General features: G+C 50.2%; 1 protein-coding gene across 2 annotated transcripts; it reads right to left on the bottom strand.

Moving 5' to 3' along the window:
* Positions 1-6,151: 6,151 nt before the first annotated feature.
* CDKN1A (cyclin dependent kinase inhibitor 1A) lies at positions 6,152-23,261 on the bottom strand. Of its 2 annotated transcripts, XM_061398029.1 has the most exons (4): positions 23,042-23,261; positions 21,036-21,161; positions 9,442-9,888; positions 6,152-7,960 (listed from the first exon to the last, which is right to left on the bottom strand). In XM_061398029.1, the coding sequence occupies exons 1-4, from the start codon at positions 23,067-23,069 to the stop codon at positions 7,911-7,913; spliced, it is 651 nt and encodes a 216-aa protein (XP_061254013.1). In that variant the 5' UTR covers positions 23,070-23,261; the 3' UTR covers positions 6,152-7,910. The 2 variants fall into 2 exon arrangements, with proteins under 2 accessions (XP_061254013.1, XP_061254014.1); XM_061398030.1 differs by lacking the exons at positions 21,036-21,161; positions 23,042-23,261 and adding an exon at positions 14,362-14,446.
* Between the last annotated feature and the right edge of the window lie 974 nt (positions 23,262-24,235).

Below are 24,235 nucleotides of genomic sequence, written 5' to 3'. Positions count from 1 at the left end.
CCGGGAGACCTGGGTTCCCTGTGTCCAGCTCCCAGGTCCAAATTATTTCTAGAATGAGCTTAGATGAGCTGGTGATCTCAGGGGAAAGGAAAGCCAAGGAACTGATTAAAGTTACATTTATATAGCACGTTTTACCTAAGACTGAGAAAATCTAAGCAACAACAAAAACCCAGGAGGGACACAGGAGACAGGTGCCCTAGGCTCCTCTGAAGAGCTGTCACGTGGCTGTAGCCCTGGGCGAGGCACTTCCCCTTTCTGGGTTATCGAGCAAGCAATATGACCTGGGTCATCAGCGTGAATATCCTGGAGCCCCACCACTTCCTAGGGGTGTGACCTCAAGCATGTGACATAAAGGTTGGTCGCCTCAGTTTCTTATCTGTGAAATAGAGGCAATAATGGTGCCCACCTAGGAGGTGTATCATAAGGATTTGATGCTATAAACCTTATAAGGCATTTGGAACCGTGTTTGGCAGATGATAATCAATGTCAGCTGTTGCTACTTTTGTGGTTGTCAGAGGGAGACTGAGTTACAGAACTGCCAACTTCTCCATCCTAGCACTTGGCTGGTGGCCTGGTTCACACGCCAGACTGATTGTTGAGGGATGAGGGGCAGTGACGTGGGAGCTGGGATGGGGTGGGGGTGAAGCTGAAGGAAATTCAAGCCCCAGTGAATTTCAACAAATACTTGTCCAGCACCCATGATGTGCTGGGAACTTTCAAAGTGCTGGAAGACAGCAGTGAATGCAAGAGGCAAAGACCCACCTTCATGGTGTTCGTGTTTCTGTGGGCTGAGTGGGACGGGCAAAGCTGCAGTGATCTTTGCTAACTTGTTCACCTGGACACTAGGCTGGCTGAAAGGTTGTAGCAGCCACTGCTGACACCCCCACCCGCATCCCTAGCCTCAAGTCTGTGTTTACCAGAAGTTTTGGTAAATAATTCCTGGCAGGGATACAGCATCTCATCTCAAATGCTTGCATCTTTCTGGTTTACTCTGGCATCACGAAAACTACACCCACCCAAGGAGCAACCTGAACTTGCTCCTGGAGGCTGCCCTCAATCGACAATGGCTGGAGTCTATAGTTAAGTACCCCAGAGGTACCTAGGCAAGTACCCTGAGAGATAAACCTAGGACACATTCCACACAGTCTCTGCAGACCTCACGGTTGCACACAGCAGACCTTGCTCACCAATACCTCCATTGGCCTTTTTTTTTTGAAAGTGAAAGTCGCTCAGTCATGTCCGACTCTTTGCAACTCCATGGACTGTATAGTCTATGGAATTCTCCAGGCCAGAATACTGGAGTGGGTAGCCGTTCCCTTCTCCAGGGGATCTTCCCAATCCAAGGATTGAACCCAGGTCTCCCATATTACAGGTGGATTCTTTACCGCCTGAGTCACCAGAGAAGCCCCCCTTTATTATTATTATTATTTATGTATGTATTTGGCTGTCCAGGTCTTAGTTGTGGCATGCAAGATCTAGTTCCCTGACCAGGAATCAAACCCAAGCTCTCAGCACTGGAAGCACCAAGTCTTGGCCACTGGACCACCAGGAAAGTTCCCCCTCCACTGGCTTTGGCCTTTCTTTTCCTTTCCCACATTCCCCACTCTCTATGCTTCCAGAGCCACTTCCCAAGTAAACCACCTACATACACACCCATGTCTCAGGTTGCTTTTGGAGGGGGCGGAAATCTACGAAAGTTGGTTTCAGAAATGGCAGAAGGGCTTCTGAAAATGGCTCCCTCACCAGTGAGATGACTATGGGGCCTGACGCTGGCAGTGAGTAGGGAGATGATAAGTTCCCTGTAGGCTGCAGCCTCCTGCTGACCAAGACCCAGCTGCGGGAGGTAGACCTGGGAGAGATACAGAAAATACAGGGCTATCCCTGGTGGCTCAGTCAGTAAAGAATCCGCCTGCAATGCGGGAGAACTGGGTTCGATCCCTGGGTTGGGAAGATCCCCTGGAGGAAGGCATGGCAACCTCTCCAGTATTCTTGCCTGGAGAATTCCATGGACAGAGGAGCCTGGCAGGCTGCAGTCCATGGGGTTGCAAAGAGTTGGACACGACTGAGCAACTAAGCACACACACATGATAATTATGAGGATTTGGCACTGGCTGACCTCTGTTAACTTCCCTAGAAGTCTTGAAGAAAGTGAATCACAGGCTCAACTCAGGGCAGACCATGGGAGACAAGAGACCCCTCCGCCGCCATCAAAGCATTTGAAATGGTCCTCATCTCTTGTGGCCCAAGGGCAGACTGTGCTGATAATCAGCCTCAGTTCAGTTCAGTTCAGTCTCTCAGTCGTGTCCAACTCTTTGTGACCCCATGGACTGCAGCTTGCCAGGCCTCCCTGTCCATCACCGACTCCCCAGAGCCTACTCAAACTCATGTCCGTTGAGTTGGTGATGCCATCCAACCACCTCATTCTCTGTCATCCCCTTCTCCTCCTGCCTTCAATCTTTCCCAACATCAGTGTCTTTTCCAATGAGTCAGTTCTTCCCATCAGGTGGCCAAAGGATTGGAGTTTCAGCATCAGCATCAGTCCTTCCAATGAATACTCAGGATTGATCCCCTTTAGGATGAATTGGTTGGATCTCCTTGCCGTTCAAGGGACTCTCAAGAGTCTTCTCCAACACCACAGTTCAAAAGCATCAGCTTTCTTTATAGTCCAACTCTCACATCCATACACGACTACTGGAAAAACCATAGCTTTGACTAATAATCATAGCTAATAACCACAGCTTTGAAAATCAGCCCCAGGGTTTGGTATAAAGGTGGGAGAGCTACAGGAGAGACCATGCATGCTGTAGCCAGCAAGGAGAGAGTGGGGCTCTGAGTCTTAGAGTGGAGGTGTTTCGATAGATGGATCTTACAGTCCCTGCTTCCCTGAGCCCTCCAGGCCTGCAGAATGCCCCTCCCCTGCTAGAGGAGAACACCCACCCATCACTTTAAGATTCACCCCACCTCCCCTCTCTACCTGTAGACAAGAGTCAGCAAATGCTTTAAGAGCAAGAGAGTAAATATTTTAGGTCTGTGGGCCACATGGTGTCTGTCCCAACTACTCATGTCTGCTTTTGTGCTACTTAAAGTACAACAACAGCCATAGACAACAAGCAAACGGGTGTGTCTATATTGAAGTAAAACTATACAAAAATGGGCAGCTGGTCCCTGGAGCTAGAGTTTGCCAGCCTCGTCTCCTAGACCAATAATTGGGTCAGGTCTCAGCATTGCCTGAGTAGAAAAAGTAGAGTTACTGCTACTGGAGGAGATAACTTGCCATAATGCTACGGGTCTGACTGACGTGTTTTGGTAGGAACAGGGCGAACGCATGGGAGGAGATCTCAGGGCTGTGGGACTGGGACTCGGGGAAAGGAGGAATACAAGGCAGCAAAAGACAGTGTTTATTGAGCCCTCTCTCTTGACTCAAGATTAAACAGCCCGGGGGATTCCCTGGTGGTCCGGTGGTTAAGGGCTCTGTACTCTCACAGCCCAGGGCCCAGGTTCGATTTCTGGTGGGGAACTGAGCTCCCGTAAGTCATGCGGCCCTGTTCCCTCCTGGAGTCCAGTGGGTCCAAATGAGTCTGTGGCTACTTTCCAGCCCCTGAATGCAAATCGGGATGGATGTACTCAGCAAGTAGCAGAACGCTCAGGTTGGTTCCCTAACCAGTGAAATAAAAGCCCTTAGGGAAAGGACTGAGAAGAAGTGTCTTCACTTCTGGTGAAGATGGTCAAGATGGTAAATGAGAAGCAGTAGCACATCCCTGGTGGAATTGCAAAGGTTAATCCTACCCTCAGAAACTTAAAGGACACAGTGTTTCCCAATCCGCCCCCACCTGCTCCTACAAAAAACCAAAGGAAGCATGGTGACTGATAATGGTCACTGTTATCAGCCCTGTCTCTGATGACAGCCCTAGTTGCCGCCATTACATCATTAAAGTATGGCATGTCCACTAGAATGGTCTCCGTAGCTCTGATTGTAAGAAGCTAATAACATGGCCAATGCATTCTTTCCAATCCATATCAGGAAAGTGGATCAAAAATCATGACCACATTCCCCGCAAAAATTCAGGAACCTATCATATTAGTTAAGATTTAAATGGCCAACTGGGTTGAGGCATGCCGGGACATTTCCTCTATGGTTGTTGTTCAGTCACTCAGTCATCTCCGAGTCTTTGCGACCCCATAAACTGCAGCACACCAGCTTCCCTGTCCTTCACTATCTCCTAGAGCTTGCTCAAACTCATGTCCACTGAGTCGGTGATGCCATCCAACCATCTCATCCTCTGTCATCCCCTTCTCCTCCTGCCTTCAATCTTTCCCAGCATCAGGGTCTTTTCCAGTGAGTCAGTTCTTCGCATCAGGTGGCCAAAGGATTGGAGCTTCAGCTTCAGCATCAGTCCTTAAAATGAATATATAGGGTTGATTTCCTTTAGGATTGACTGGTTTGATCTCCTTGCTGTCCAAGGAGCTCTCAAGAGTCTTCTCCAACACAATTCAAAAGCATCAATTCTTTGGAACTCAGCCTTCTTTATGGTTCAACTCTCACATCTGTGCATGACTACTGGAAAAACCATAGCTTTGACTAGACGGACCTTTGTCAGCCAAGTGATGTCTCTGTTTTTTAATACACTGTCTAGGCGCCCCACATGGTTAAAGGACAAATTATTATACTGTGGACATCCTACCACTAAAGAGGCATGGTGCTGGTGGCCAATAGGGACTTTGGAGGCAGTGTACTGAATACTGCTCCAGCTCATGTATTGGACGACTTATGTATTGTTTAAGTGGAGTCCAGAGCTAAAGAGGCTCTGCAATAGGTCCTCACTATGGGGAAAACGCTCGGGACGTGTGACCCAGCATATCCCATAATACTAGAAATATCCACGGGAGATAAGCAAACAGTGTAAAGTCTCCAAAAGCCCCAAGGGCAGAGCCTCATCTCAGACCCTTGGGGTTCTGGAGCAAAGCCATGGTCCATAGAACAGAGGATTATTCAGTATTTGAAAAGTAGTTCTTGGCCAAACTGCAGGATCCAGAGCAAAGAAATGATTACTGTTTTAAGCTACTAAGGCTTCAGTCAGTCAGTCTTAGGGTTGATACATATAAACAGAAAATCAGAAGATTCATGTAAGAGTACCTTGTTCTTTTTAATGTCATATAGGATTCCACTATATACAGATACCACAGTCTATGTATCTGTTCTTATGTTCTGGACATTTAGGTTGTTTCATAGGCTCTGTTATGAATAATGCTGCTATGAAAATATCTTTTGGCACAAATGTGTGTTTATTTCTCTTGAGAACAAGCCCAAGAATGGAATACCTAGTCATTGTTCCTCCTCTAGGCTCGAGGGGAGGCATCTTTAGAAGATATTGCCAAAGAGTTATTCCAAAGGAGATGAAATAGTTCACACTTCCACCAGGAGGTGTGAGTTCCAGTTGCTCTGTATCCTCACCAACACTTTGCATTATCAGTCTTTTTCATGTTAGTCATTCTGGTAATGTGTGCTGCTGCTGCTGCTGCTAAGTCGCTTCAGTAGTGTCCGACTCTGTGTGACCCCATAGACGGCAGCCCACCAGGCTCCACCACCCCTGGGATTCTCCAGGCAAGAACACTGGAGCGGGTTGCCATTTCCTTCTCCAATGCACGAAAGTGGAAAGTGAAAGTGAAGTCTCTTAGTCGTGTCCGACTCTTAGCGACCCCATGGATTTCAGCCCACCAGGCTCCTCCGTCCATGGGCTTTTCCAGGCAAGAGTACTGGGGTGGGGTGCCATTGCCTTCTCCACTGGTAGATGTGTACTGGTATCTTATTGTGATTTTGCATTTTTTTTGTAATTTGCATTTTTATATCTTTTATATCTTATAATTTGCATTTTATATCTTTTTGTAATTTGCACTTTTTCTGATGAGTCACAATATATTCTTTACTTTTAAAAAACCACAGACAAGAACCCAAAATGCTGACAGTGGTGATCTGTAGATGTGTGATGACTTATCGTTTTGTTATTGTCTGCTTTTTGTTCTACGGTCTTGGTCTTTCTTTTGCTAAACTGTTTTTTTGTTTTTGTTTTTTTTTGAAGTGCTTATGTAATTAAAAAAACCTCCACCTACTTGCTCTTATAAATAGTAAAGTATATCAACCACAACACTAATATTACAAGTAAAGTCATCAGGAATATTTATTGAGCACCTGCTGTATACTCAGCACTGTGGGTGGGGCTTTGAAGCGTACAGAGCAGTACAGGACTTATTCCCTGCCCTTGAGAGGCTTCCAGTCTAGGTGGAGACAGAAAAAAACAGGACATATGGGAGCCAGGAGAAAATAGTCCAGGCCAGGATGCTACAGGAGCTGGAAGGTGTCTGGGGTCAGACCCACCAAGTGGTTCAGCGCCAGGAAAGACAACGACTCACATCTCCCAGACCCATATTTGCCCACTTAGCATATCCTACCCACAGCCTCTGCTCCCGCCATCTGACTCCTTCAGCTGTTATTCAAAGTGCAATGAAATGGGGGAAGGGGTGGGGCAAATGGAAAAAGTCCTTGGACAAGTTCCAGGGGCTGGTGTCACACTGTCCCTCCTGGAAAAATCTGCTCCTCACCCACCTACCCCTAACACAGAGATCCCATTCAAGGAGGCCTGCCCGACCACCCAGGACCCCCACCCCAAGAGCTAAGAGGAGGGGGCAGTCGCTGCTTGAGGTAGAACTGGGGAACCCTACGCCTAGCATGTCCCTCCCCTTTCCAGTCCACTGAGTTGGGGGTTAGGGCACCCCCCAGAGCTGCCACCCAGGGCTGAGAAGATACTAAGGGGAAAGGGCATGGAGGAAGGGGGAGGAGCAGAGAGGGACTGAGAGCCTGGCTGGGAAACAGGGGCCTCTGGGGCTCCTGGAAAAATGCAGGGCACAGGGAAGCCAAACACTGAGACTGGCTCCCCTGAGGATGGGGGTCAAGGGGGAGTGGGGAGGCAGGGGTGGTTTGCTACGGGCCCCTACCTTCCCCATGCCTTCACAGGACAGAGGTGGGAATCAAGGGCCAGGAGGGTGTCCAATCCCCCAGCCCCATTTCCAGGCTGTGCCCACTTCAGGGTCACCCTGCCCAACCTTAGAGGGGGCAAGGGGAACCCAAAGTTTTGATGACGCCTCCAACTCTGTTGGGCCCCCTTCAAAGTGCTATCTATTTACTTCTCAGATTGTAAGGAATTCAGGTCTGAGAATGCAGGAAAGAGGGGGCAGGACTTCGTAACACCCAGCAGATGGCAGCGGGGGAGGGAGCCAGGCCCCTCCAGAGTGCCACCCAGAGAATGGGGGTCACGCCAGCCTCAGAGAAGCGAGGATGAGGAAAGCAAAGGATGCTGCTGCTGCTGCTGCTAAGTCGCTTCAGTCGTGTCCGACTCCATGCGACCCCATGCAGCCCACCAGGCTCCCCCATCCCTGGGATTCTCCAGGCAAGAACACTGGAGTGGGTTGCCATTTCCTTCTCCAATGCAGGAAAGTGAAAAGTGAAAGTGAAGTTGCTCAGTCGTGTCCGGCTCTTAGCGATCCCATGGACTGCAGCCCACCAGGCTCCTCTGCCCATGGGATTTTCCAGGCAAGAGTACTGGAGTACAGGTTGCCATTGCCTTCTCTGAGCAAAGGATGAAGAGGGTTTAAATAACGGTTCATATAATAAAAATACCTAGCAATCTAATAAGCCTATTTTTTCTGCTAATTTTTGTCTTTTTTAAATAATTCTAATGCCAGATGCTGGGGGTGTGGGAAGGGTGGCAGCAAGCAGGGTATGTACAAGAGGAGGCGTTTAAATTAAAACACAAATAATAATTAAGACGCACAAACTGAAGGACCAAGGCAAAAGGTACAGAAGAGGCCCGCAGTGGCCCCCTTGTTCCCACGAGGACGTGCTTCCAGCAGTGGGGTTAGGGCTTCCTCTTGGAGCAGATCAGCCTGCGTTTGGAGTGGTAGAAATCTGGGGAGAGAGAACAGATGTCAGCCAGGCCAGGAGGAAGAGGGCCCAGCAGAGCCACCCGCCCAGTGCAAACTGCAGAGGGACCAGGGACCCCTCCCCAGGGCCAGAGAGACACACTGCCCAGAACTCTGGAAACTTCTAGCCCATCTCCCTGAGGGCTACATACAGACAGAACATGTCCCCACGCTTCACAGAGGTGATCAATAACAAACTTTACATCCATGGGCCTGCTTTAAGCCAAGCTGCCCAAATGCAGTGGCTGCTAACCCTAGGTGGCTGTTTAAATTAACTAACATTAAACTAAAAGAAAAATTTAACTAAAAGTTCCTCATGGCAAGCACTCAGCAGTGCTATGTGACCAGCGGTACTAGGCATCTGCTGCTTTGCAGAGCCTGATCTATCAGAGAGCACTGCTTTGGAGATCCCATTATTTGATCCAGGAAAAGTGTTCCACATGATGTCTGAGCCATACAAAGGTTAGTTATTATTATTATTATTATTATTATTATTGTTAGTTTTGACCCAGCTGCAAATGTGCTGCAGGATTCTTGGCTGCACTGCTCCAAGCTTCCATTTCCTCACCTATAAAATGAGGATAACACTGGTACGGTGCTCGGAGGATTAAATGAGATGTTTCCGGAAAGACCTTGGTTGGGTCTTCCCTGGTGGTCCAGTGGCTAGGACTCCTTGCTCTCAACGGAGGTGGCCTGGGTTCTATCCCTGCTCAGGGAATTAAGATCCCACAAGCCGTAAAGCCAAAATAATAACGGTAATACATTTGTAAAGTTAAAAATAAAAAGACGTTGGCCGAAGGCCTGGCATCGTTAGTGTTCAACTGCCAGCCTCACTTATTCCATTTTCCTCAAGCACCTTCTGTGTGTCACACACCATCCAAGGTGCTGAGGATTCAGTTATGAACAAGAGAGATACAGATTTCTTTCTTGTAAAGATAGGATCCTATTTGGGGAGATGGACTATATCCAAATACGTAAGTAGCTGTTGATAGTTTAAAAAGTGCCAAAAAGAGAAAAATAGGCTGAGAAGTGCAGGTGAAGGTGTGTACGTATGAAGGGGAAGGCGAGTTAGGTTTGCATAAGGCAGCCAGGAAATTATCATTCTTTTACTCTCCACGGCAAATTCAGCGTGGGACCTTAGGCAAATCATTCTACCTCTCAGAGTCCTGTTCCTTTGCCTGTAAAAGGATGCCAAGAATGTCCTATGATATTAGATCACTATAAGGACTAAAATAAATCTAGACACTTATCAAAGAGCCTGGCACATAGTCAATGTTCCAAATAAATGTCACCTAATTGGTCTTGGTAGTAGACTTGCTGTGTGACCTCAGGCAAGCCACTTCCCCTCTCTGGGCCTGTTTCTCCCCTCTCAGAGCGATGAGTAAGCTGGGCCAGATAGGTCAGCCCTTGCAGTGAGTTCTGGAAGTCCTAATCCCTTGCCGCCTCCTCCTCTGCTCCCGTCCTCACCTGTCATGCTGGTCTGCCGCCGTTTCCGGCCCTGGGAGGGGCCAGGCCCACCGGGGGTCCCCTCGGGCCGCTCGGGGGAGCGAGTCACGAGGGTGCAGGACAGCGACAGGTCCAAGTGGTCCTCCTGAGACGTGCCCTGCAGCAGGGCGGATGAGGGGCTCGGCCGCTTGCCCCCTCCCAGGTCGTCTCGGGGCCCCACGGGCAGGTAGAGCTTGGGCAGGCCGAGGCCCCTCACGCGCTCCCAGGCGAAGTCCCCCTCCAGCGGCGTCTCGGTGACAAAGTCGAAGTTCCACCGCTCTCGGGCCTCCTGCACGCAGCTGGCCATGAGGGCGTCGCAGTCCTGGCGCAGCTGCTCGCTGTCCACTGGACCAAAGAGGCAGCGGCAGGCCTTGCTGCTGCGGGGGATTTGATGCGCGTCCCTGGACAGCTCAGACATGGCACCTGTGGCTGGAACACAAGGAAGACCCGGGGCACATAAGTGAGACGCTCGGGAAGTCGGATGCTCCTCTCCCGGCCACGCCACTGCATAACCTCAGGCGCAGTCTCCTTACTAGAAAGGGAGGTGAGAGGGGCTCTCCGGTTCCTCCCACAGGCTCTCCCAACCTCCACCCACAGAGAGGGTGTGAGGGGCAGAGTCAGTCAGGCTGACACCCCCAGGTCACTGCGGTAGTGGGCAGCTGAAGGGCAAGTTTATGTCAACAAAGGCAAGTTTATTGCAATAGCAGGGATCAGGGTCCTGTTTACCACCGGGTGTTATCAGCTAAAATCAATTTGTTTTTCCCCCTGAGGTGTCCCTCATGGGTGTGAATGCCCCCAGGGATGTGTGAATTGTCAGTCCAGCAGTTTCTAACTCCAGGCCCGGCTGGCCGGGGAGGTCAATTCCCAAGTAAATGGATGCCTCCTCTCAAATCCCTCCGTCTAGATGCTCATGTGGACTAATCCTGCTCAGTTACTTAAAACTACTCTGGATTTTAGGGTTAAAAAGCACCTGGGTTCTAGTCCTCGCTCTGCCACTTCCTACCTCAACTTTCAAAGAGTCACTTCAAGTCCCCTGGCCTCAGTTTCCTCATCTGTAAAATGGGACTGCATACATGTCTAAAGAGCAGGGCTATAGATGCAGGCTCAAGGAAACGATTGGCAGGCCCCACCAGGCGAGGCAGTTGAACGGCTGTATCTTGGTGGTTAAAGGTGAGGGCTCTGGAACCAGGCCACTTGGGTTGGAATCCAGGCTCTGCTGGGCGACCTTCGACAAGTGGCTTAACTTCTCTGGGTTCTGTTTTCCTCCTCTATAAGATGGAGATGTCCATGTGTAGAGTTGTCTCTTATGTATGCTGGACAAGGGTGTTTGCTATGACTAGTGCGTTCCCTTGACAAAACTCCATTAGCCTTTACCCTGCTTCTCTTTGTACTCCAAGGCCAAACTTGCCTGTAACTCCAGGTACCTCCTGACTTCCTACTTTTACATTCCAATCGCCTATGATGAAAGGGACATCTATTTTTGGTGTCAGTTCTAGAAGGAGATAACAATAGCGAATGTCTCAGAGGCCAGATGTGAGGATTCGCTAAGCGGTTGTAGATAATGCCCTCTGAGCAGTACCAAGTACAGAGAAAGTGTTTGGAGTATTTTATTTCTCTCTGCCTTTAGTTCTGGCTGACTCCTCCCCATCACTCCACCTGGGCCACCACCTCTTTCAGACAGCAGCTGACAGGTGTTGTGGGCTGAGGGCCTTTCCCAAGGATGTCATCAGGCAGGCAGCCTGCGGGTAAGGAGGAGCTAGGCAGGGCAGGGCAGAGCAATGATTTCTCCCAGGCTGAGCCACATCCTGCCAGGCACATCAGGTGACCCGAAGTCTAGACAACCTGGAAGCCCCTGCCCCATTCTGCCTGCATCCAAGGAACCCGTTTTGCAGGCAAAGAAAATTAAAGGCACCGGTCTACCTGGTTCCTCTCCTCCCACTTTAGAAGAGGGAAAACTGAAGGTGAGCTTGCCCAGGAGGGGGTGCTGGCACCTCCCTGCCCGGCTCTGGCTTGACTCCAGGGCTGAGCGCCTGCATGACTTTAACAGGGACTGGGTTTTCCTGGGGACAAGTCCTGATTTGCAGGCTCTGAGGGTGAAAGCCCTGCTGAGTGTCCTCCTGGGGCAGGAAGCCCTGGACCCACACCACATCTACCTGTCCCCACTCCACCTCTCACAGTGAGTGAAGCCCACAACTCCAAGTCTCAACACACAGGGAAGGGGAAGGCACTAGACGACCTCTGACCAAGTTTAAAGGGCAAGAGTTTTAAGACTTGCTCTGAACCCACACAGTGAAAAAGATCAATAGTGTCTACTCAAGCTGCCACATAGAGAGGGGTTAAATAGCACAGTGGACAAAGCCCACAAATAACCTTTGCTCACTCTCTTCAGGGGTAAGGATTGAGATTTATTTAGGTATTTTATGTGCCAAGGGCTGTTGTAAAAAAGTTTATGGATATTAATTTTTGGAGAAATGGGTATATCAGCTCTTTTTACAGAAGAGGTAACCAAGGCTCAGAGAAATTAAGTAAGTTTCCCAAGGTCGCACAGCTCACCAGTGGCACAGCCAGGATTTGAACCCAGCCCTGAACACCCTGTGTTCTGCGTTCTGGTGTTGAACCCTACTCCCTCTCTAATTTTGAGGTTTCCTCACCAGAGAGACCCATCAAAACCACTTGAGGAGCTTTTTCAAAATGTAGATTTGACATGCCCCTTTTTCCCCAGACAATTAAATTCAAGGGCTTGACAGTTCTCCAGATGGGCATGCTTGGGATGCCAGCCAAGACGGAACACACAGAATGGCTTGAACAGACACTACGGATCTCAGGTCTCCATTGCCAAGAGGAGGAACCCTGCTAGGGTTTTATCATGCCTTGGACTTCAACCATATTTTCATTCCCAGATAATCAGTAAGCACTCAGTAAATACTGCAGATCCAATGGGGGCACTACTTTTAAGAGAGGAGTGGGCAAAGACTCAGCATCAGTACTAGAGTAGATTACATTGGGAAGCAAAGGCCGGTGAAGCCTCATTCCGCGGGAAGGCGGATTAGCTATTAGCGATGTGGCCAGAAGAGGGCGCCGGTCTCCAGGAAATCACGCGCGGAGGGGGAGCTGCGTGGGCAGAGCCTGGGAGGCCGGCAGCAAGCTGTGATGAGTCAGTTTCCTGCAAAGCGCTCCCCGCCCGCCAAAACTTCGCTTCCACTCCCGCTGCACGTCACCCTGGGGTGGGGAGGGGGAGTGGGAGGGGGCTCGGGGGCCGCGAACACGTCACGCTGAGCTAGTCAGGCTTCCGAAACGCCCGCCACTATTGGGAAACAGCGCGCTCTCGCGCCGCCTCTTGTGAAACACACGCGCGCACGCCCGTACACACACACACACACACACACACACACACACACACAGCACGCACGCACAGGCGCGCCGAGATCTGGTCCCTCCACCTTATCTCCACGCCCAAAGCAAGGGATGAGTCAGATCCCTGAAAAATAAAAATAGACGGGAGCAACGAAAACAAAACCGCTCTTAAGTCCTCCCCAAAACGCAACGTGGAGGAAGGGGAAGGAGGGAGGGAGCTGCCCGGGCGCCCTAAAGCACCAAACCCATTTCTAGGATTCTTGTCCCTACGGGGAGAGCGCAAGTGTCCCCCGAGGGCCCCAGACAAGGCGGACGCACTACAGTCCGCGCTGGGCGGTGGCGTCCGAAGAGCGAATCGCCCTGCTCTGCTCAGCCCTGTCGTCCTTGGAGAGGGAATTCCGGACTGGGTTGGGGCCGCCTGGAGCGCCCGAAAGCAGGTGACGGAGGCCCAGAGCACAGACGCACCCCGAAGCCCCATCCCTCACAACACAGGACCTCTCCTTCCCTCCCCCCACCGCCCCCGTTGGGGGCTGGGTGCCCCCACCGCGCCGCAGAGCAGAGCTCGGCTCCGGACCCCGACTCCGTCCGGCCGACCCAAGGGCAGGCTGGGCCGGGATTCTCCCGGCAGCAGTGAGAGAGAGGTAGGTCCGGCTTCGGGGCTTCGCTAACTGACAGGCTGGCGCAAGCCCACCCTGAGCCCGGCCGCGGCTTCGGGTCCCAGAGGGCGCGCCTCGGGGCAGGGACCGGACACCCGGTCTTGGACCTCCCGGTGTCCGGTTTCCCTGGGAACACTCTGTGCCAGCCAAATAGGTCACTGTGCTGATGGTGGCGGCGCGGGGGGACAGAGACCGTGGAGAAGTAGGGAAGGGACTTCTGGCGGAGCCACAGTCTCCCAGCCCTGGCGGAGTTCTGATGTCACCCGACTCGTTCCCCGGGGTCTTCTTGTCACCGTGAGTCACCTCCCAGCTTACTCTTAAGGAACGTATCCCGACACGTTCCCAGGGGCCCAGGACACAGCCGGAGCTGACCTCAGCAGCACCGGGGACTCCGACCTCGGTTCTGGGCCGGGACGACACCGATCGGATCTGAGAACCGCCCAGGAATGGATCCCAGATGAACCTGTTAGGCTTGGCTTTCCCCGCCCCTCCCGGAGCCCTGCGCGTACCGGGCTTCCTCTCCACGGAGCGAGCGCGCCGAGCCTGGAGCCCCGGGCGCACCCTCGGCGGGTCCACGCCTTCCCTCGCCCCGGCGGAGTTTCCAGGGGAGGGATCGCAGAGGGGAGATCCCTGGTACTTGGGCGTCTTCTCCGCTCCCGGAGCCTCCGACGCATCCCGGGCCCTGTCCCCGCACGCGCACTCGCAGCCCTTGGTGTGCCCCCAAACTGAGACCCGCGCGCAGGGCCCCGCGCGCCATTCACCTGTGAACACAGGACACACGCGCCCCCACGGACACACACCCCCGAGGGGCACGGACAAACACGCGGACTCGCTCTGCTCGGCTCGGGAGCCTCAGCTCGGGATCCTCGCTGGCCCGCCCCGGTTCCCTCACCTCTTCTGGGGGTCTCGGGACGTCTCCGTGAATCTGCGCACAGCGCCGGGTCTCCCAACCACGGTCTCCAGCCGCTGCTCACACCTCAGCTGGCGCCGCCGGGCGCCGGGCGCCGGGTTTATAAAGAGGCGGGAGGCGGGACCGGCCGCTCCGCCCACAGCGGCGCTTCTGCTCCGGCGGCTCCCTGGTGACTCCGCTGCCAACCTCACAGGCTGCAAGGGCGCGCTTCCCTCCTTCCCACTCTCCGCGCCTGGGTTTGTGCACTTGACATATTTCCGCACTAACTGAGTCCCAGTTCTGTTTGTTTTTTTCCCCCAGTGCGGAGGGTGGGGGTGGGGAGGGCGAGTTGGACCTCCCAGCAACGCGACGGCGGCGCTATTGGGACCGGACGGACTAGCCCCCTCTCTGACCCACCACCGACTGACTCTGGGCAAGGATTTACCCCGAGCACCTGAATAAACCACGAGGAGTGACATTAATAAAGAAAAAAAATCCTTTTTTTAAAAAGAACACTTCACTTTGCAATTCCCAGAAAAGCCCCACTCTACCACCATGGGTCCCTCACTACACCACCTCTCCCCATCACCTGAGGCACCCAGAGACCCCAACAAAGCATTTTTGGAGGCCATAACGGATTCAATTCCCTTTGTTTCACAGAAGAGGGTTCAATTCCCCGTATTTCTCAGAAGAGGAAACCGACCGAAGCCCACAGAACTAAAGGGGTGAGAAGTTATTTGTCAAATGCTCCAGGGAAGGACGGAATTGGGGACACTGATAAGCAAGGGCTAACCTGGTCTCCAGGGGAAATGGGACACTGAGCTAAGCTTCCCACCCCCTCCTCCTCACCGCCTGTATCTCACCTTAGCAGAAGAAATTGCCGTGGATTTGCGGGCTGGGAAGGGGAGGATTGGGTGGGTGAGTCATCTCCTGGGTAATCCCCACCCACCACATACACTGCTGGAAAGGGAGGCTCAGAGGCCTGACTCAGGGGATACAGCAAATCAATGGTGATGGTTAGAACACAGACCTTTTGCTTCTCATCCAGAGCTCTCTGCTTATTGCCCTCTCTGTTTCAGCAGCTTTAGAATGCAAGATATGCCCAGCACCCATCATTTCCAGGCAATACACTGAGGTGACATGGATGAAAGCAATTCTCGAAAGGCCAACCAGTGCTTCCAACAGATGCAAAAGCAAGTGAGGTGCCCTGCTGCTCCCCATCCCCACTTGTACCCCACCTTGGCTTCCTTCCTTCATCTGAAACATTTTCGATTTCTGCTTGTAAAAAAATTGCAGAGAACAGAGTGTTAATCTGAACAGAAATCAACTAAAATATAGAATGCAGGCTGGAAGCAGCTACAATTACTGACCTCTAGGGCTGTTCGGCGTCTGGAAATCTCTGCCCAGACATGCCCAGTCTTCTTCCCCCAAAGCAGCTGACCTCAGGGAGGACAGGCCTGCTTCTCCTCTACTGCTGGGACAGGAGCCCGGGGAGGGGTGGGAGGACCCTTTACCAGACCCCCTTGCCTGCCTGATATTGGAGTCAGGCCAGAATTGTAGGTGGACTTTGGAAGAACCTCAAACAGGCCAAGACCCCAGGACCAGCCCTCTCCTCTCCCAGTTCCACCCTCCCTACCTCCAACACACCCGTGCCCACACCACCCAAAGGCTGGGTGTCAAATGTCCAGCACAGGACGGGCACATCCTCCTACTGTCTCGAATCCCCTTGGCTTTCAGACATCGTAAATAGACTTGACATTGTCTATCTGTTTACTTTGGGGAAAAAAAATTTAATGACGGCTTGTATTGAATTAGTTTTATGGCCCTGAGCTTCACAATGAAATAATTCTTTTTGTTGTTTTTTGGGGAAGTGATTTTTTTTTTTTTAATAATTTTTAACTCACCACCACCACAACAGAACTCAACAAATATTTATTAAGCACCTACTGGTGTCTAGTACTGTTCAGCACTTAAAAAAAAAGTTTCCAAGCATTCACTTGAATGTGTAGCCAGGTTTGCTCTTAAGAGAGGGCTTCTGCCCTAAAGAGGCAAAGAAGCAGGTTGATAAAAGCCACACTCAAGATCCAAGTCCCAAAATACACACACACACATACACACACAGAGAGGCATGCAGGTACACAACAGATCCCAGACCAGTCCCAAGGGGTCTGAGGCAAATCACATATTCTGTTCAGAGAAATGCAGACCAAGGTCTCTCCGGGGTCTTTGGGGGTCTCCTCTTGTCTAAAACCCCACTCTTGTCTAAAAGCAGGCAGTCCCAAGGACAAAACAGCCACCATCTTCTTCTATGCCAGGGCTCAACATGTTAGGACATGTTCCCAAAGGCGTGAATGCTAGTCGGGCCTGCAGCCTGATGCCAGGTCTGCTCCTAAGGAAGCAGGAGGCTTAGGGATGTAAAGAGGTTGAGCCTGAGGAACGAGAGGACCCAGATTAGTCTCATCCAGGAGGGAAGTGATGATGGAAAGGAAAGTTAGAAAAGCCCTAGCCCGAAGAAGGAGGATGTGAGGAAAACTCAATGGTGGCCACAGGAGCTACCCAGGAAGGGAGGGGAAGTGCTAGGAACAATGTCACTATTTCTCAGAAAAGGCCTGGGGAGTCCCTAACAGGGGCAGAGAGCTTTCAGAGGAATTCACCTCCACACAGGCTCCCAAGAAGTGAGACCCCAGAGAAGAGGCAGAACAGAGACATTATTATATTATTGAGCAGAAGTCCCACTTGCTTTTTTTTTTGAAGAATAAGATTGGGAACTCCTCCCACCCCACCTCCTGACCTTCCAGGGGCTTTACCCAGCCAGTACAAAGATCAGGACTGAACATACGGTGAGGCAGAGGAATTTGTGACAGAATTCATGCCACACAAATACTTCCAGCTTCCCTAAGCTAAAGATTTCATCTTATCTAAGTCTGAAATTTCACCATTAGAAATTCATTTCTTTGGCATTAAGTTCTGCTCTTCATTAAATAAAATCATATAAGCAAAATGCTTAGCATAGTGCCTGGCACATAGAAATCAGTGGGGATATTGAATGTGCAGGTCCTGCGTAGGGTTCTGGGTGGCATAGCACAGTATGAATGAGTTGATCAGATCATTTAGGGACTAGAAGGTGGTGAGGAAATGCTGTGAACACAGGCCACCTAAGGAATGAAGGGCTATCTGTGCCTTTGTATATATTGTTCACTCTTCCCAGAATGAGTGTCCCTGACCAATATACCCCACCTCCACTTCCTTCTCCACCTATTGAACTCCTATTGATCCTTCATGACCCAACCTACATGACCGCCTGGGATAAGACTTTCTTTCTCTGGCTCCCAAAGTTCCTGGTAAGCAGTCCACTCCACTGTGCTTTGCTGGTTTTTCTGGTTCATGTGCCTACTGCATCCTCTGAGCTGGGAATCCAGAGGGGATGAGCCTATATTTTATTCATCTTTGTACCCTCAAGGCCTAGCAGCCTCAACCACAGCTCAGTGAATATTTATGGAAGAGCTATTTTTGGCCTGCACTCTGAGGTTATGCTTCAGTGCCGCTGCTTCTGAGCCCTCTCTTTTATTTCATTCATCTATTTACTCATTTATTCATTAAAAATAGTATAATCAATACTCACTGCTCAACCCATGGATTAGAGTATTACAAATAATTGCTATTAATACCTGCCTGTGACTTCCTCTATGCTGACTCCTCCGCCCACCCCAAAGTAAACGCTATCTTGAATTTTATGTTGAACTGTCCTTTGTTTTCAATAGTTTTATTACACGTGACTGGAATAGTAATGCTCTTCCATTTATCTATGGGAAACTTGTAATTTAGGCAGGTAATGTGATTAGTTCTAGCCAATGAGATGTGAACCTAAGTGACATGTGTATCTTTAGAGCTGAGGTCAAGTGAAATTCTCCAGCCTTTCTGTCCTCCATGGCTGTGGCAAAAGTGAGGCCTCATGTCCCAGATGGTGCCATCTCAGTGTGGTAGATCCTCTATCAGCCTAAGTTCCTAACTGGCTGGCTGTGTGGGGCCAAGCACTCCACCAGCTTGTATAAGATATGTTTGTGACTGGAATTCCCTGGTGGTCCGGTGATTAAGAATCCACCTTGCCATGCAAGGGATGTGGGTTGATCCCTGGTCAGGGAACTAAGATCCCACACGCCATGGAACAACTAAGCCCGTGCACCACCACTAGGGAGTGTGTGCACCGTAACAAGACAGCCCACGTGACACAGTGAAGATTCTGGGTGCAGCAACTAAGACCCAGCGCAGCCAAATAATATATATATTTTAAGATATGTATGTGAGGAAGAAATAATCCACTGTTACATGAAATCACTGAAATGCGAAGCTTATTTGCTCCTGCAGCATAACTTACCTACGATTTATCCATATGGCTATGGGTGGTTGTGCTTGTGCAAGTTTGTGGCACACAAAGTACAGCTCTGGTTATTCACACTCTTTTGCAATTGAATCTGACTTTATGACTCTTTCAACCCATAGAATGGGTTATTCTGTGCCTATTCTAGGCCTAAGCCTCAAAAAGATCCAGCAACTTCTGCTTTTGCATTCTTGGGGATATTGAGACTCCACCTGAGAAGTCTGATTACTTTGAGACCACCAGGCTAAGAGAAGTCACGTGGAGGTCACATGCAATATAAGAAGGCTACTTCCACACACACAATAGCTCCAGCTGATCTCCTAGCTGACAGCCAGCATCCAGTCCAACCATATGAGTGGACCATCTTAAAAGCTGATCTTGGGACTTCCCTGGTAGCTCAGTGGTAAAGAATCCGCCTGCCAATTTCAGGGACATGGGTTCAATCCCTGATCCAGGAAGATCCCACATAACACAGAGCAACTAAGCTTGTACATCTGTGCTCCAGAGCCTGGAAGCTGCAGCTACCGAGCCAATGTGTCACAACCACTTAACCCAGCAAGCCCTAGAGCCTGTGTTCTGCAACAAGAGAAGCCACTGCAGTGAGAAGCCCATGCACCGCAATGAAGAGCCTCTGATCATTGCACCTACAGGAAAACCCACACAGTAACAAAGACCCAGTACAGCCAAAATGAATATTAATTAAAACACTGATTGTTCACCCTCAGTTAATCCTCCCCAGTTGAAGTCACATGGAGTAGAGACAAGCCATCCTCAATAAGCCCCTGCCTAAATGGTAGACTAGTGAGCAAATCAATGATTATGGTTGCCCCATGTTTTAACATGGCCTGTTATGCAGCAATATGTTATTAAAACAGGGCTCAATCATTTTCACTGTTATTTCACATCCAGTGATCCCCATGTCCTGTCAGTGGGCACTTTGGTTATTTCCAATTTTGTGTTATTATGCATAGGGCTGCTATAATTATTCCTATCCATGTCTTTGGGCCACATGTGCAAGTTATTCTTGGATATACACCCAGGAGTAGAATTGCCCCCACAATCTTCCTGTCAGGAGATAAAATGATTAATGAAGCACCTGTGTTTGGCATTTGGACCTGTCTGTATCTTTTAAGATTCCTGGAAAAAGTCTAAAGCACTGAACACATGTTTGGGATTATCACTGCTTGCATTTTTGTAGAAGAATAAAAAAGGAATCCAAAGGAATGAAGCACTAATGGTGGAATGTCAGATATCGGACACCCGTCAATAAACATTTGGTGGCAAGAGGAACTACCCATAGACACTGAGTTCAATCCTTGGAGGTAGCGTTCAAAGCCATTAGGACATCCCTCTTCCAGATCCTTTAGCCCAGAATAACTTTCTGAATGATCCCCCAAACGTAGGAATCAGGCATTCTTTCGTATTTTCTTTCCTAACAAATTATCTTTAAGCCCCTCCAAGAAAAAGCCCCAGCACACGTCAAAGTTCTGAGGATCTTGGGTTTGGGTCCTCCAACTGCATAGTCAGATCCATTATCTGACCCCTCACCATCCCCACCTTCCCCCACTTTCCATCCAGGATATGTGCTTTAGACTCATGTTACAGATGGGGAAATGGAGGGCCCAAGAGTGCTGGCTTGGCTGAGATGACACAGGCAGAGATTCCAGGCAGACCCAGGGCTCTGGTTGTGGGCCCTCCCTCTCTGCTCCCCGCTCCTATCAGCTGTCTGTCCTTATCTTTGCTCCCCTAGGATGGCGCTGAGTGTCGCACATAGTCAAAATGCTACTAGGGCCACTGTGGAATGTAACAGCTGCAAACCCAATCCCCATATGCTGGTGGCCCCAAGTTCAGAGCTAAGGGGAGATGATGCCTCCCTCTCCCCACCCTCAGTGGTTTTTAACAACCCTGCACCTGCTCTGAAGGATGATTACCAAAGTCTCCTTTTGGGTACAAGCAAGTGGCTCAGTACAGGGCTGAGAAGGAAAAGTGGGAGTGTGTGTTAGGATGACACTGTACTCTGCTGTGCTTAGCTGCTCAATCGTGTCTGACTCTGCGACCCCATGGACTGTAGCCCGCCAGGCTCCTCTGTCCATGGGACTCTCCAGGCAAAATACTGGAGTGGGTTGCCATGCCCTTCTCCAGGGGATCTTCCTGACCCAGGAATCGAACTGGGGTCTCCTGTTTTGCAGGCGGATTCTTTACCAGCTGAGCTACCATGGAAGCCCAGGGTGACACTAGCCATTGTAATAAATGAACTCTCAAATTCCAGTGACAACCCAATAGTTTATGTCTCACTCACATAATGAATACAGTTGTTCTGGTTGGCAAGTAGCTGACCTCCAGGTGTGACGATGATTCAGGGACTCAGGCCCTTTCCATCCTGCAGCTCCACTATGCCCAAGGGCATCAGGACCTCTGCTTCCATCTGGAGGAAGAAAGAAGAACACGAAGAAGGTATACGCCTTTCTTCACACCTGCTTCAAAAGTAACACGCATCATTTCCTACCCACAGTGCACTGGTAAGAACTTGTCACGTGGTCCCACTTAGATGCAAGGGTCTGTATAGTCCCCGGCTAGGGGCACAGATCTATGATGATCTGCTAGCCGTCTCTGCCACAGCGAAGGAGCAAGGCAGATCAGAACCCCTTCTTCCTCTTCCCACTCCCTTCTCGCAAGAGAGTTTTTTCCTGCTGAGTTTCTGGACCTGACCACAAGGAGAACAGGAACACCTCTGAGCTGCATGACCTTGGACCTCAAATCTTCATCTATAAAACGTGTACTGTTTAAATTTTTTTATTTTTTAACTTGGCCTTGCCACGAGGCACATGGGATCTCAGTTCCCCAACCAGGAATCAAATGCCTGGCATTTCAATGCTTCTGCATTGAAAGCGCAGCATCTCAACCACTGGACCTTCAGGGAAGTTCAAAAATGGGTACTTTCATATCCATGATGGTACAACCTTTGTGAGAGGTTGAAAAAAAGAGGGGGGAACAGTAGACATGAGGCTTCTCATTTCCCAGAGGAAGAAATCAAGACACAAAGAGACAGTATGACTTGTATAAAGTCACACAGCAGGACCCAATTTCCCCCTTCTGGTACACAAGTTTGGTTTGTTTTGTTTTGACTAGACAACATCAAAGTCTGCTGAGAAATCACTGGATCGAAATGCAGGAAAATTCCCTACTCAGCAAATCCATCTGAAAATCTCCAGGGGACCTAGGAGGATTACTGAGAAAAAGCCTTTTACTGCCTGAAATGTAGGTAGTTTTAAAAAAATATTTATTTATTTGGCTGCATCAGGTCTTGGTTGCGGCTCATGGGAACTACCCTGCAGCACAAAGCCTTCCCTGACTGAGGTGCACAGGCTTAGTTGCTCTGTGGCATGTGGGATCTCGGCTCCCCAAGCAGGGATCGAACCAGCATCCCCTGCATTGGGAGGCAAATTCTTAACTGCTGGACCACCAGGGAAGTCCCTGCAGATAGTCCTTGATAGGGACCCAGCCTGGACCTGGTAGGGGAGAGGGGGCCTGCTGTGGTAAGACTTAAGGGAAGGTCCACTCCTCCTTTATCACTTTGCAGATAGCCGAACTCCATCTTTCAGACCATCCGCCCTCCAGCTCAGGGATTCTCAACATAGGGAATGGGAGAGAGGGGAACCCCCTTTTGAAAAATGTTCACATCCTACAAGTACACTGAATCTCTCTGGAAGAAGACACAAGAAACGATGAGAGTGGCTGCCTCTGGGGACAGAGGCAGGTTTGCTGTGTCACCGACCTCCATGAGCACCATTAGCACCATCTGAGTCTGTGTGGACAGCGCCCCCTGGAGTTGTGCTGTGTACAACCCTGAATGCAAAATAGGCTTATTCCTCATAATATATTCTTAATAGCTAACTCTATTTAAAATAATAATTAAACACAATTAAGAACCTATTTCCAGGACTTCCCTGGTGGTCCAGTGGTTAAGAATCAACCTTCAAAAGCTGGGGCTGAAGGTTCCGATCTCTGGTAAGGAACTAAGATCCCACTTACCTAAGCCTGTACCGCAACAAAGATCCCTTATGCGGAAACCAAGACCTCCTTGCAGCCAAAAATAAATAAGTAAATATTCTTTTAAAAACTTATTTCCGATTTCTGGCCCCCTTTCTGAACCTACTGAATTAAAATTGTGTGAGGGTCAACCAGCTACACAAGGATACAGGGGTTTGAAAAACCTCCCCAGTAACTGAAACCTCCCAGCCCTCCAGCCTCACAGCTTTGGGAACCCTGATTTAGTCTACCGGTGCACAAGGGCCCCTTTCTTACCTCTAGAAGTTCTCAGCAGAACTTCCATCTCAGTTGAGAATCAGAGAACTGGGAATAGTGTCTGTCACTAAGTAGGGGTCGGGGGAAAGGCTGAAGGGGCAGGCGGGGTGAGAGCGCAAGGCCTAGTGAGCAGGCCAGCTTTGCCCCCCAGGCAGTCGGGTCCCCCAGACGCCTGCAGCTCCGAACCACTCCGGCTATTCCCGCCCCACCCCCACCCCAGTGTATCGCATCAGCATCTTTGGCCGGCACAGCCCCGGCTCGGCCTTGCCCGGGCTTGCCTTTTGTTGCATCATCCTCTGGCCTTGCCGGCTGCCAGGGGAGCAAGCCGCCCACTCACCGCTGGATAAAACCAGCTAATTATATCACCGGGAGACCCAAGGAGGGAGCACGTGGGTATTTTCAGCTGACCCAGCCTGTTTCTACTCGCTTTGCATGATTGTTCTTCTTCTTTCAAAATAATAATAACAACTACCAACCAGGAAAAAAAAAAAAAAAATCGCCTGGGGCTGTGGAGCGTGCTCCTGAAGCTAGAGCAAGGGTCCACCTGCTGCTCCAGGAGACACCTTCTCAGCCCTCGGCTCAGAAAAGGACAATCAAGTCTCTTGATTCTCAAATCAGAGCTCAACAGACAAACAGCTCTGAGAACAGGATACACTGGAATCAGCAGAATCAGGAAGACAAATATTTCTCTGACAGCATCAATAACATCCTGAACTTCCCTGGTGGCTCAGATGGTAAAGAATAACAGCAGCATAGTAATTTATCTTCTCAAATTTTTAAAAAATTCTATCTGTAGTTTAGTCAAAAGTAGAGGGTTTTGTTTTCCCATGCATTCCTTTATTTATTTTCTGAGGAGTTAGTACAGTCCAAAGATACAAAATGATACTCAGTGAAAATTCCCTCCTAACCCTGCCCTCCAGCCATCCATTTCCTTCCAGAGGTTGCGGCTGGTCGTTTGTATCTCCTTCCAGGGACAGTCTATGAACATCCTGGACTGCCCTGGTGGCTCAGGTAGTAAAGAATCTGCTTGCAATGCAGAAGACCCAGGTTCGATCCCTGGGTCAGGAAGATCCCCTGGAGAAGGGCATGGCTACCCACTCCAGTATTCTTGTCTGGAGTCCATGAACAGAGGAGCCTGGTGGGCTGCAGTCCTGCTGCTGCTGCTGCTAAGTCGCTTCAGTCGTGTCCAACTCT

This window comes from Bos javanicus, chromosome 23, assembly GCF_032452875.1.
Source record: "Bos javanicus breed banteng chromosome 23, ARS-OSU_banteng_1.0, whole genome shotgun sequence".
Lineage (NCBI taxonomy): Eukaryota > Metazoa > Chordata > Mammalia > Artiodactyla > Bovidae > Bos > Bos javanicus.
This window is presented reverse-complemented; position numbering and strand designations above follow the sequence as displayed.

Bases quoted from the DNA above. Each gene is read 5' to 3' on its own strand.
- CDKN1A (XM_061398029.1), bottom strand. From the start codon at position 23,069: ATGGAAGTTCTGCTGAGAACTTCTAGAG. The intron at 21,162-23,041 runs GTAAGAAAGGGG...TTCTTCCTCCAG, and splicing joins TCTGCTGAGAACTTCTAGAG to ATGGAAGCAGAGGTCCTGAT. The intron at 9,889-21,035 runs GTGAGTGAGACA...CTTGTGTTCCAG, and splicing joins AGAACAACTGTATTCATTAT to CCACAGGTGCCATGTCTGAG.